This window comes from Ambystoma mexicanum, chromosome 6q (assembly GCF_040938575.1).
Source record: "Ambystoma mexicanum isolate Mex_15411 chromosome 6q, UKY_AmexF1_1, whole genome shotgun sequence".
In the NCBI taxonomy this organism is placed as follows: Eukaryota; Metazoa; Chordata; class Amphibia; order Caudata; family Ambystomatidae; genus Ambystoma; species Ambystoma mexicanum.
This window is the reverse complement of record NC_090937.1, coordinates 1,540,396,443-1,540,409,852: the sequence shown is the minus strand read 5'-3', so window position 1 is coordinate 1,540,409,852 and position 13,410 is coordinate 1,540,396,443. Positions and strand designations below refer to the sequence as shown.

At 46.0% G+C, this 13,410-nt stretch overlaps 1 protein-coding gene across 1 annotated transcript in view; it reads left to right on the top strand.

Moving 5' to 3' along the window:
* Window positions 1-4,118: 4,118 nt before the first annotated feature.
* The window catches only part of SLC4A11 (solute carrier family 4 member 11), a 1,288,767-nt gene continuing 1,279,475 nt past the window's right edge, over window positions 4,119-13,410 (top strand). Inside the window, exon 1 of the mRNA XM_069632247.1 lies at window positions 4,119-4,309. Within this exon, the coding sequence (XP_069488348.1) occupies window positions 4,270-4,309 (40 nt within the window). The 5' untranslated portion in view covers window positions 4,119-4,269. The remainder of the gene's footprint in view (window positions 4,310-13,410) is intronic.

Genomic DNA, 13,410 nt, shown 5'->3' with positions numbered 1-13,410 from the left:
TTAGAGCCCATCGAGCTATTCTGGGAGGCATCTTGGCTTGAGCGTTTCCATAGATGAATAATAGTGCCTGGTGGTCTGTGACTATGGTGAAAGGTTTCCCATACAGGAAAAGATGAAAATGCTCGCATGCCCACACGACCGCTAGGCCTTCCCTCTCCGCTTGTGAATATGCTTGTTCAGTTTTTGAGAGGCTGCGACTGGCATAAGATACTATGTGTATAGACTGGCCATCTTTGTGATCAAGTTGAGTCAGAATGGCTCCCAGGCCAACTGGACTAGCATCCACTATTAGTTCTGTGTGCTTCTGTGGGTCAAAATATGCCATATTTTTGGCATCTGCGATGCGATCTTTGATAATTTGGAACGCTTGTTGACATTCATCCGTCCATCGGAAATCAGCGTTTAGTTTAGTGAGGGCTCTCAAGGGTGCACTGACGGATGCAAAATCCTTAATGTATCTCGTGCAATAACTTGCTAGACCCAAGAACGACCGCAGATCGGTGACGGAGGTTGGTGGTGTCGTGCTTGTGAGTGCGCTGACTTTTTCGGGATCCGGTGTCATTCCATTTTTGGAGAAGATGTGGCCGAAAAATCGCAGGGTTGGTTTTCTAAATTCACATTTGTCCTTATTCAGGGTGAGGTGTGCTTCCTCCAGTGCCATGCACACGCGCATGAGGGTGTCGTCGTGCTGTTCTTGAGTTTGTCCAAATACTAAGATGTCATCACTATAGTTCAGACAATTTGGTACGTGCTTTATTATGTTATGAATTTCCGATTGAAATATTTCGGCCGCTGAAGAAACTCCAAAACTGAGCCGCTTGTATCTGTAGAGGCCCAAGTGAGTAGCAAAAGTGGTTATGTATCTGGACCTCTTGTGAAGTTCTAATTGATGGTACCCCTTATTGAGGTCCAGTTTTGAAAACACGGTGGCTCCATTGAGCAAATGCACCATGTCTGTTATTCTGGGAGATTGATGACGTTCTCTCAAGATTGCTTCATTAGGTCTTCGCATGTCCACGCAAATGCGAATGTCAGCAGAGTCTTTTTTCGGGACTGGTACAATGGGGGATACCCAAGGAGTGGGGCCTTCAGCAGGTTCAATTATGTCCGCTTCCAAGAGTTTCAATAATTCGGTTTCCACTTGTTTTTGTATATTGATGGGAATCCCACGGTAGTGTTGTGCTACCGGAGGGATGTTGCTGTCTATATGTAGTTCAATTTGTCTGTCCTTCAACTTTCCAAGTCCTCTGAACAATGCAGGGAAAATCTTGTCAATGTTGGCAGTGGGATCCAGGTGCTTGTGCATCATGAGTCTGTATAGAACATGAATTAAACCCATGTCGACCGCAGATTTGTAGCTAAGAATGCATCCACTATCAGTGGCTGCTTCGAGGACATGCATGGGTATTTCCTTCACATGATCTTTGTATCGACATGAGGCCGTGAAAAAGCCTTTACAAGGTAGCGGCGTCTTGGAGCCATATGGAAAAATGAGTGCTCTAGCTGGTTGCAGGCGTGGTGCATTTGGCATGTTGTTGTACACTTCCTCACTCACCACATTTACAGTGGCTCCCGTGTCCACCAGAAATTCGGCAGCCACTTGGTTGACATTGATGATGAGAGTAGGGCTATTCTCTTTTGCCGTAGGGTTTCCAAGTGCATATAGGTAGCCTTTTATCCTTGGTTCTCCTTTGCGTGGATTTGATTCCTTCTTGGGTTTGTCCTCTGAGGAGGTGCTAGAGATGCTGTCAGAATGTGATTGTTCCACCAGACACCTGACATATCGCCGGGGACGTCTTCTCCGTCCGGAGGATGGAGGTTTGTTGTCACGCCACTCATGTGTGGGTTTTGATTGTCTTCTATCTGACGGTTCTTCTCGTTGTCGGCGGCGTGTTGCGTCATTCTGGTAGTGTGACTCACGATTGGGACTCATACGCCTAAATTCTCTTTCTGGTGAGGAGCGTCTAATTCTTCCACTTCCTCGCATTTTGCTGCGATAGATGAAACACACAGCTTTGTAATGATTTTCCCCTCCGCAGGCCGAACAAATTTGACCCATTGCAGGGCAGATGCCTTCATGAGGATATTCATGTCCACAGCGATAACAAAATGGGTCTGTGTTTCCTTTGGTGGTGCTCTCAAGTTTGTGTAGACTTTCATGCTTCCCGTGAATGATGGTGATGCCTTCAAGACTTTCCACCTGTGCTGTTAGTGCCGCCTCGGAACGAGCTAGGCGTAGAATCTCTTCCAGATTTCGAGCCTTTTGTAGAAGCCTTTTCCTGAAATCACTGCTTTCACATCCTACAATTATCTGTGAGCGAAGGGCTTCTTCATTCGAGTAGTTGTTAAAATCGCAATGTTTCATCTTTATTCTTAATCTCATCACAAATGCATCCATTGTTTCACCTTTTAGTTGTTTAGTGGTGTGAAAGATATGACGCTCGTAGTCCACATTGGTGTGTGGCGTGAAGTAATTGGTTAGGGTTGTCTTCAATTTGGTGTAGGTGTCTATGTCATCTTCAGGAATTTCATCTAGAATGTCTCTCACATTTGAGCCTATGGCATGGGTGAGCAAGCTGTGCTTCCTTTCATCCTCCAAAGGCCCTACCGCCTTGAGACACACTTCAAAATCCCTCACCCACTTCTTCCACCTTGGTCCCAGTGTGCTGGTGTCGCTCACGTCAAAATTGGGGGGTAACTGTGTTATTAGGCTGTCCGTCATGCTTGTGCGTGTTGTTTTGGCGGGAGTTACTTGTACCGTTAGTGATTCCTCAGACGAGTCATCAAGCATGACAGGCAATGTGTAACTGCGCACTCGCTGAGTATTGTGGGCGACAAAGACTACGTTTCACTTGATCTGAAGATGGTGGATGTTCTGTGTGACGTGAGGCGTTTGTACAGAACCGACGTGCTACACTTGCGTGTGCTTGATTCGCTCGTACCTGTGTAAGCGTGGGGAGCCGCCGCGCTCCACCCACTGATGTCACTGCTTTTGGCGGGAAAACGCTGTGAGGAGCCGACCTGCTCCACTCACACGCTTCAGCGCGAGGAGCCGATGTGCTCCACTCAGGGGCCAAATCCCTTCCACGTAAGGGAGGCGTTGCGAGGAGCCGATGCGCTCCACCCGCAAAATTCCTTCACTTTGTTGGTGAGGGAAACGCTGTGAGGAGCCGATCCGCTCCACTCACGCGTTTCTGTGTGAGGAGCCGACACGCTTCACTCACGGATGAACTCTGTCACGGTCGCAAGGAGCCGATGCGCTCCACTTGCGTACTTCACGTGACCGTTGCAGGGGGCCGCCGCGCTCCACCTGCAGGCCAAAACTGTCACCGATGACAGGAGTTTGCGAGACCTCTCTCGGACTCCTGGGGAGAGTCTCAGCTGGCGGGGAGTGTGTTCACTCCCACCCGCCGTACACCTTACTCTGCCGTGTTTGTGCTGCGTGAGTCCTTCGTCGCCAGTGTCGAGATGTGTGAGGCGTCACACTCCGAAATGATACGCGGACACGGAGACTTCCATTAACACATCCTTTATTTCACACGATAACCCAGGAGTGAGTAGCCTCCTCGTCATATCCCGTCCCGCCCCTTCCGTCTGCCCCATGCATCTCGCCTCGTGACTAGGGAGTCACGTGACGACATTACAGTCCTAAAACAGAAAGCTACACAATGTATCGCAGCAGGTTGTGCGATTGTTCTGATGTTATATGACCTGCTTATAAATTGTATGGATTTGTTTTTCAAAAACCTTGACAAAAATCTTAAGTAAAATGAACCTTTTCGACCTGTGAAGGGATCGACCTCGATCAATTTGCTTGATTGCCTGCTTATATATCATGACATCGTGAAAAGAAAGTTAGCACTCGTGTTTCTGGCTCAAAATCATGGGAGCCATCTTCCTGAATGGGAGAGATGGCCTATACGGGTCAAGGACTGTTGTTGTTAAGTGTTTGAACCTGCGCCTCGTGAGCCTCAGACTCGCTGGAGACCAAAGCTATGAATAGTGCAGCTGTGTCTGCCTGCCGCTACCTCCTCTAGGGAGCGTGTAAGCGGGCGGCGCTAGGACCTGGGCGGGTCTGGGGTGTGTCCCGGGCAGTGTCGTCCGCTCTCCCTCCTCCTCCTCCACCGGAGCTGTTGCTGCTGCTATCGACCCAGACTCTCGCTCTAGCCGGGGCGCCCGCTCGCGACAGGAAGAGAGAGAGAGAGAGCCGCCTTAAAGTGTCAAGATGGTGAAGATGGGGTGAGACTGGAACCCGAGAGAGCAGCCAGGATGGCCGCGGCGAGGCGCGTCTTCCACCTCCAGCCATGTGGTAAGAGCAGCTCCAGCGCCTTCAAGGGCTCCCCTCCTCCTTCCCCAGAGCAGCATCTGGCTCGTGCACTTTCTGTAGGTTCCCCTTGCAGAACTTGCGGAGAGATGCAGCCCTCCCCCTATAGGCTCTTCCTGTCCATATAGCCCCGCAGTGCTCCGCTCTCGCTGCAGACGTGGAGCAAACATTGCCATGTCCTCTCGCTCGCCTCCACGCAAGCTTTTCGAGCTGCTTTTGTTTTCCTCCTCCCATTTTGGGGGAATATTTCTGCACACCCTTTGCACAGCACGTTTAGGTTGGCGTCCGTGTTTTTGTTTTTGTAAATCCTCCCAGGCTCCAGTTTGATTTCCAGAAGGCAAGCCTGTTTGAAAAGTTATGCAGCCTTTGAACATCTGAACCCGGTCTCGGCAATGCTGCAGTTCCATGCACAAATGACTATTATTTTGTTTTAATAGTATATTAATTGCGTTGCTGTCATTTTGAAAGGTTAAGCATTGCCGTGTATTCAATTAACCATGCACTGCGTATACACCAAGAAAACGATTGCAGTGCGTGAAAGGTCATTTTAATGTTCTGTACATGTAATTAAACATCTGGGTTTATTTAATTTTCGGCGCTTTTGTACCATCTCGCCTTACACGCTGTTAAACAGAGAAGCATCGTGCATCTTCAGAAGCAAGGTGTTTTGAAAACTTAGTTATTAGAACCAGGCTTTCGTTTGGCATCGGTTTCATATGGCACCGGAATTGCACTGCACGTGCTTGCTGCGTTTGCGTTTTGTAACAGCCAAGTGCTGGCTGCATGTTATGTTGCATGTACTTGGACATCATATCTCGGCAGGCAGTACCCGGGCATCCCTTCTGTGGCAGCTCACTGTCCAGGTGGTGGCGTTCGTGTAGCAGGCGGTGGGTGCATTTCAGTGGGTGTTCTTTGGGGGGAACTCTTTGCATTGGGGCTGACGGCTAAGAGTGCTCTGCATTCATCCTGCCTCCACTTTGGGATCTCAACGCCGGACTTTGATGTTGGCAACTCTCAGCATCTTCTGGGAAGTTGCTCCTGCAGTGCCCGTGTTGCACCAGCGCCGTTTGTGATGCACGCCCGTGGGCACCTTCCTGGAATCTGAGCACGCCTGCAAACTTTCCAGAATTCCTCCCCGTCGAATGGTGGGAAAACCTGACCGGTGACATTTGTACGCACGCTCACCCGGCCCCTCCTGCTGCTCGCTTGAGAGCCCGTAGTTGAAAACCTGTAGGCGACACAAACCATGATTAGCCGCCGCTGGGTTTCAGCCTACAGCAGATAGGGCCCTTCAAAACAAATTCTTAAAGGAAGATGAGTGGTGAGAAGGTCACCCAGGCGGTGGATGCAGATATGGATCAATATCGTCTGTTGTGACCTAAAGTTATGATGCTAGTAGTGAAACCTTGCTCCTGTCAAAGGTAGGGTTCCATTATGAAATCGAAAACAACTCATTAACATGACACATTACGATCTGCAGGTGCTTATCCAGTCCTGTTTTATCTTATAAAACTAAGACTACAAGTCCCAGAATGCAAAGAAAAAGCCATTACCGGATAAGCACCTACCGAGTGGAATGGTTCATGTTGGCAACTATGGAATGTTAACACAAGAAGCAATTACGCAAATACCTAGACCATCACTTACTCGTGTATGTTCTTAAAAGCCCATTCTATATCCCAGCGTCTCCAAGTATGCACTTTAAGTCCATTCCCTAGGGATTTCTGAATCAATATTTGCGATCTACTGTTCACAAATTGATTCCCTAGTCAAAATGAAAGTAATTTCTTAAGTATTGCGCAAGCAAGGTGCTTCAAAAACTCCTTATTTAAGACCTACCCAAGTATGTATAGGGAACGAAAAATGTTCATTAGCTGAACAGTCAGTGAGCATTTTCTAAACGATTGACTCCATGCTTAAATAATACATTAACATGCTTGTAGAAGAGAAATGCTGATCGGTGCTGGGTAAATGTTATTTAAATATTCCAACTGTTTGATCGGTATTTGAGAAATATTATGCAAGAATTTCTCTTCATAGGGTGTGCTGTTGTATTCTGCAATGATCCACGTCCACGCTGCAATTAACATTTTAGCATCTTGGGATAACTTTCATATGGTGCAAAAACCAGGCCCAAGTGTGCCTTTCCTTCTCTGCTGCAGTATTCACATTGGATCTCCACCTAAAAAAGGGGAACTTTTGAAGTGGCTTTTTTCTTATGGGGTATTGTATTAAGAGCTTTGGTGGGAAAATAAGATTATTCCCTTGATTAAAGATGCTTCAAATTACAAAGCTCTTGCATCTTCTTTTTTCCCCTGGAGTTACAGCTTTTACATATCGCATTGTGACCTACCCTTGAAATCCTCATTTAGAGCCTCACCCCTCCATCTCCCTCGCTTCTATATTTCTTCTGTACTTTATCCAGGGCCTCTTCAACCCAGTTTTATTTACTGCCCCTCTTAGCAGTTAGTGTCCAGTGACCAAGTTTTTTTACCCATCTCTGCACTTAGTCGATCCGAGCGCTAGAGTTTGAATCTGAAGGCCATATTTTGAATCGCTGAGCCAGCATGCAGTGCAGCAATCGTGGAGCGGATTTTGCACAATGAAAGAGTGGACAGCGCGAAAAGGTGATACAAGGTCTTGACTGGACATCCTTTTTTACATAGGCAGAGCACATTTTATTATTTAGTGATGTCGAATTTTTAGGTACTAACGCCTACGTTTCCCCAATGCTTTGTTAAAACCTGGATGTGCCCTTTTGATTTAAGTGGCCCGCGGCATCTTGAAAGGATTATAGACCCACTGTTTCCTGCTCATAAATGTGAAAGTCTCATTTTGAGGGGCTTAGACAAAGGCTTCTGAAATTCCTTTGTATCTAGGATAATGCAAACATTGACTTCCTCTTGACTGCAAACCCCTCTGGTTGCTATCTAAATCAACATGTTTGTGACTGTGTGCGCAAGTGTGTAACAGGATTTATCTACAATCAAATGTAAATTTTTCGCATGTTGATGGAATATCGAACTTTTATACATGTCTCCATGAAGACTCCAAACACCGTTAAACTTTCTGGTTCATTGAATGCCCGGTTGAGCATTCTAACCCGTTATGGCACTGGATACATTTCCATGCTCCATTGAACACTCCTATTCTGCCTATTGCAGATCTGAATTGTCTTGCGAGTATTGTCATAAAGGAAAATGTTTCCTTTTAGTATTTAATATTGCATAGCTTTATTGGTTTTGTTCCTGCCCTGTTGAACCCTGCGGCCTAACACATGCGATTACTGGGTCAGAAAGTTGTGCTCCATTGCATATCTTAGGCCATATCATTTAAAGTGTTTCTGATCTAGCAGAGGCGTTGCTAAGAGGCGTGGAGGAGAGGGGGGACACTAAGGGGGCTGTAACCAAGATGGAAGCTCAGGGGGCTACAACCAAAAGGCTAGCTAGCCCCGAGTCCCGGCATTATCGTAGCCCCGGATCTTTTCCAGACATAGCAACACCCCTGTCATTTAGTAGGCATTCTGACATAACGCATCTATATCAGTCTTTCATTGAACAATCATGGCAATAAAAACATGGAATCTTTTATTATTTCTATATTGCTAACTTAAGTCTTTAGAGGCTGATGGCAGAAGTTCTTTCCCCACCCATTAGTACTTGATTATCCATGCACAAAAGAGAGGATGGTCTTCATCTTCCATCTTAGAGTGGAGTCAGAAGTCGGACTTGCCGATGGCACACCGTTTTATTATGGTGGCCTATTAACCCATTGACTTACTTGACTACCCGATCAGCTATTTAATGACTGAGTGAGTGGTTTCATGCACCATTGACGCTTCTGATCCACCCAATGGATTACTGATCTGACTACCCTCATTCTGTTCTCCCTTCTCAACCTCCAGTTGTGTTCACTCGGCCCAGTCTGACGAGCGTGTCTGAATCCTTTTTGTTAATTTTCATATTAAAAAGTCTGAACTTTCTGAATGTATAGACTAAAATTCTACTCAAAATTGATGGTTATTTCAGTGGGGTGTAGGTGTATGCATCAATTGGCAATGTTACAAAAGGTACAATCTCGTTTTATACATAATTATACTGAATGCTTCCTTTGGATTGGCTTCATAGGACTTTGGGCTCCCCAGGTAAAGAGAATTTTTAGTCTATGCTTGTGCCTTTGTGTATTCTCTAATGAACCTAAAATGCGAGTTAAGTCTCTGTGAAGGATAGTTTAGAACCTTTGATTACGATTCTTGCTTAATAAAGACCAGTTTAGCGGTGAAAAGGCATTGCCAAGTGCTACATTCCTCACTTGCATAAAGCGGTTTACTTTTGTGCAATGAATCTTTTCGCAGTGAACTCGACTGCAATGGTGCCTCTCTGATAAAGCATTGTAAACTTACTTTTGATTCTTCAAATTTGAAAGCATTTGCTTCAGTTGTTTTTGTGGCAGCTTCGGAGCCACTCATTGCCCCACTTAATTGTTGCCACAGCAGGCCTTTTAGAGCTGGCTCAAAGGACCTTCAGTCCTCTTGCGAATCTCCATGCTAATGTGAATGAAAGTGGTAAACTGCACCGCGGAGGAGGCGACCGAATCATGTAACCAACATGGTCACTGTGGGAGTTGAATTTATAGTGTCTAGCATGTCACTCGTGTCTGTTTACACCAAAGGCACGTTTTGCGAAGTAGTGCTTTGTTTAACCCGGACCTTGATCTAAGCACTCTGGGTGTATACTTTTACCACAGTTCTGTGTTTCTCAGAAGAAGGCGATTACTCGGTGTTTACGTTTTTCTCTCCACCACTTCCTCCGCATTACAAGCATAGGACTGCAAGACTGAAGTAGAGTAAAGTATACTTTGAAGTCCGCTGATGTAAACAAATGTGAGAGAGTTTACAGCAAACGTGTGGCATCCAGTCAGTATATCCTTAGGTGGTGAAATGTTCGGTCCCATATCAACTGTCACTTCGTCTAATGTTCTGCTCCTGTTTCGCATAATCGAACATGTACTTCATCTGTACTGTACATACTTTGCATACCATTACATTACTCCCATTCCTTTCTTAAAATCTTTGAATGGCGTTTACCCCCATTGGAAACAAACGCCCCATTCCTGCTGCCCCCCACCACATCCGTGCAAAACACTTGCTCTGACAATAACTCTGTTCTTGCCATTGTTCCCCTCTCATCTTAAATAGCTGATTTAATTAGCATAATGATTTGATTTTACACGCTGAGTAAATCGAACTGTTTTTGCAGCAGTTTGCTGATTTTACGATGGATACTAGACTTCTTGACATCGTCCCCAGTGATGCAGGTTTTTCAGTGTAATTTGAAAGTGAAAACAAAGGTGAAATATGTTGCTTCCGGAGCGGAAGTGCACAATGTCGGCAGTGGACTATGGGAAACCGTTAAAGCAAATGGGGCGGAATGTACACCCCATTGGAGGCGCAGTTGTAATAGACCACGTTGCAGTAATTGAGTAAAAAAAAAAATCCTATATTAAAGAAATAAATGTAAAACAATACTTATTATTTCTGTTAAAGTGTAGGAAAATGTTTACTATAACAGCTTTTAATATATATTGCACCATTACCTTGAATTTTAATATTCATTTACAGAGGGTTAATGTGTGAATTGGTTATGGTCTCAACTGCTGCGTATTGGCAACCCAGTGCGGAATGCTCTCCATTTCTTAATCTCCTTGCTGTTTTTCCCCCTACTCTCATTCATTTATTAAATGTTTTTTATTTAATTGTTTTTTTTATAACCCTCCTAATGCCACACCTGAGTTCGGGTTCTAAGCGCAGATCTGGGATTTGAACCTCTGTTGCTCTGCGTGGTCTTGCTTCCAAGACCAGCGGGTTGTCCCTGTGCTATCCTATGCCTATGTACACTGTCCACCAGAGATACCAGCCCAAACTAGGGAGCATCAGGCAATCTCCTCGCAAGAACCTAACCCAAAGGGTCCCCATACCGAGATGTTGCCATGGTCACACTGCATTGATGCTACAACTTGACCGCTGGGAGCAGCACAAACTGACCCACTCTAACATTTTCATCCTCTTGGCGGCAGCCCTCTTTACGTGTGCCTAATAAGTTACTCGCATAGGAGAAGGTAATAACCTACCGAACAGGCATCAAACTTTATAATTCCACAGTCTGACACATATGCCTCTATGCTCTATGCAACAAAGAGAAACCGATCTGCACGCAGAGTTCTGGGTACTTTGGTCTTATGGCAAAGCCATTTTACATTTCCCTCTCTCCTCACTAACCCGACCAATCATCTCTTTCAGATCTGCCAGAGTACCTAGAGCCCATGCAAATGGCAGTGGTGTGTGGTATAGATCCCGCAACATAATCTAACCTAATGAATTGTACCTCGATTCCATAAGGATTCAAAGTAAACGATGTGCGTTATTCATTGGTTAGTTGTACAGTACTGGGAACTATCATTTAAAGATGGCCTCACTTGCTCATATGTAGCTTCAATTTCTGTCACCGGGAAACCTTCGTATGGGGCGTGGAGTGAGCAGTTTTAGCCAAGGCCTGTGCAGTACTTCAAGTATTTGACATGGAGTGCATCAAGAATCACCAGCAGAAGTAGCCCATCGGCTCTGTGGCAACAGTAATGTAGCGTTTTCAGAGTTGGCTATAGTGGAGAAGTTTAAGCCCACTTCCCTGGGCCTACAGCACAGAGAACCATCATTCTTGGAAGCCATCTTCTATGCTGCTGCTTCTGTCACATAGATACCTGTGTTGTTAAACTCCCGTGTGCAATTCAGCCTTGAAATTCTACCTGCTCAGTTGCTTGCGTAATTTTAGGCAAAACTGACTGCGTTAGCCAGGTGCGAGTAGGATTCGGGGCTGCAAAATAATGTTTTGAGACGCACTTCAGTCAATATTGTAGGAAATGACTATTCATTGCCTGCAAAGAAATGTGTCCAGGTCGGTCTCCTAGCACCCTTCCCTTCAAAGCTTCTCTCTTCTTGTGCATTTTTCTTAATTTCTCCTTTTTACACTTTTATGGATGGACTTCAGTTTGTTTGCACCTTTCAGGGTTCGAAATTGAGGGGACCTGGGAGTTATTTAGTACCCTAGAGGAGCCTTGTTAGCTTGACACCAACAGCTACCAGGAGCTAAATTTTCTCCCCAGGCCAACTGATGCAGAAGAAACACACCTGTGTGAATGTAACTCTGTGTATTTGGGGCTATCTATAAATAAACATTAGGACACATTGATATGACATGTAAAGCATAAGGGGTCGTAAATGACAGTGATAGGATTACATCATAAGTGGAAGTTCGATTTACGGACGCCTGTACTAGCGCCTGGGTGCCCCGGTGGTAGCTCCTGGTCACTGGTTAATACTATATACCTCGGAGCTGATTTTAGCTCCGGCTTATCAAATCTTAATTTCGATCGCTGCCGGTGCTTTGGCTGGGCTGGGAGAAGGTGCACAGAGCCTTGGGTACTCTTTTGGGCCGAGGAGGTCAGGATAGATGAATGTGGATGAGTTTGATGGGCAGAAAGGAGTGGGGAGAAGCTGATGTGTATGCCGGGCTGAAGTGTGGCAAAGGATGAAGGCGCTCTTCTCTACACACTTGCTGGTTAGAGATGCAAAACTAGCATTGCCTTTTGTGGAGGAACAGTATGTCCATTTTATAATCAACATATTGACTGTAAACCGGAAATGTGGAGTTGTAGAAAATGGTCTTGTTCCAGTTGCTCTTGTATAGGTGGTCTTGTCTCCCCATCCACCTTGTAACTCATACTCCTGTAGTTTTCCTGATGCCCGAAATTCAGTAAACTAAACTTGACCTCAGGAGACTTGAAAACATCTGCACGTAATCCTGTTACCGCCAGCACAGGCTGTTGCTATGTATGCATCATCCACAAGGTTTTCTGGTGCCTGGGACCGCTCTACCTCATTTCTCTTCCAAAACATCTTCCTTCTCGAGCTCTCTGCTCATCCACCTCGAACTCTGAGGATCAGACTCTTCTCCAAGCAGAGAGTTGGGGGCAGATCTTCTCCTCGGCTGGGTCCTCCCTCTGGAACAGCCTCCCTGCCTCTCTCAAACTTGAGCAGAACCACCTCAGGATTCGTAAGCAACAGACCTTCCTTTTTCGCTTCTGCTTTCTCTTCCTCTCCCTTGCTGATGCCCTGACTGCTCCGCGCACTGGTCATCCTCTGAACTCAGGCCCAGGTTCCTGCATGTCCAGTCGCCCTCAAACTGCCTCTGGGCTCCCCAGCACTTAAGGGTCTGTATCTGCAACCCTACAGTCCCCTCTCTCTGCACCTATGAGCCACCCTCTGGCTGCACTGGGGAATTAACTGCTCTTCCCCCCCCCCCGGCACTTCTCCCCTTCCCTCTTCCCCATACTTGCGCGATCTGAATGACGCAATGCATAGTAAGATTATTTTGTCCTCCTTTTGTCTCCCCCCCCCCCATCCCCTTGTCGCGCCTGGAAACCCTTGTGTACAAGCAGCGTTATATATGCCACATCATATCAAATATCGTATTAACACTGGGTCTGGCTTCGATCCTCCTGCGTAAAGAATCTGAAGCGTCCACTGTGATTTGCCCACCACCAGCTGTTCAGCTGGTCAGTGTTGTGGTAGTGCGCTGGAAGCAGACGGGGTTCTTTTTTCGCACTTGGTGGCTGATCGCATGCACGATTTAGCAGTTTCCACAGCATGCAGCGGCATACATGCTTGCAGTAACCTCTGGCTTCTAATATCGTACGGCTTAATGTTTATTTCTGAATCTTGAACAAGTGTAGTATACCCTCCTACAACATGGGCCTGCTGTTCTGACAAGCTAAATATGATTGCACAATTTAATTCTATAAGAACTCCACCTTGGCTCTCGAATTGCGTGCACGAACACTACCTGGTCCTGCTTATCGAAAACATGCCCCTCAATGCATCACAAAAGTACCAATTTGTTTCCCACCAGTGTCCGTTCAAATATTTAAAACGGATAATATACGTAAAAAGACTATCAAAAATGAGTTGTTCCACAAATGAGCCGCCCTTATGTGGATTATCCAAAAACAGTGTCGCTGGCATCCTATTTTTC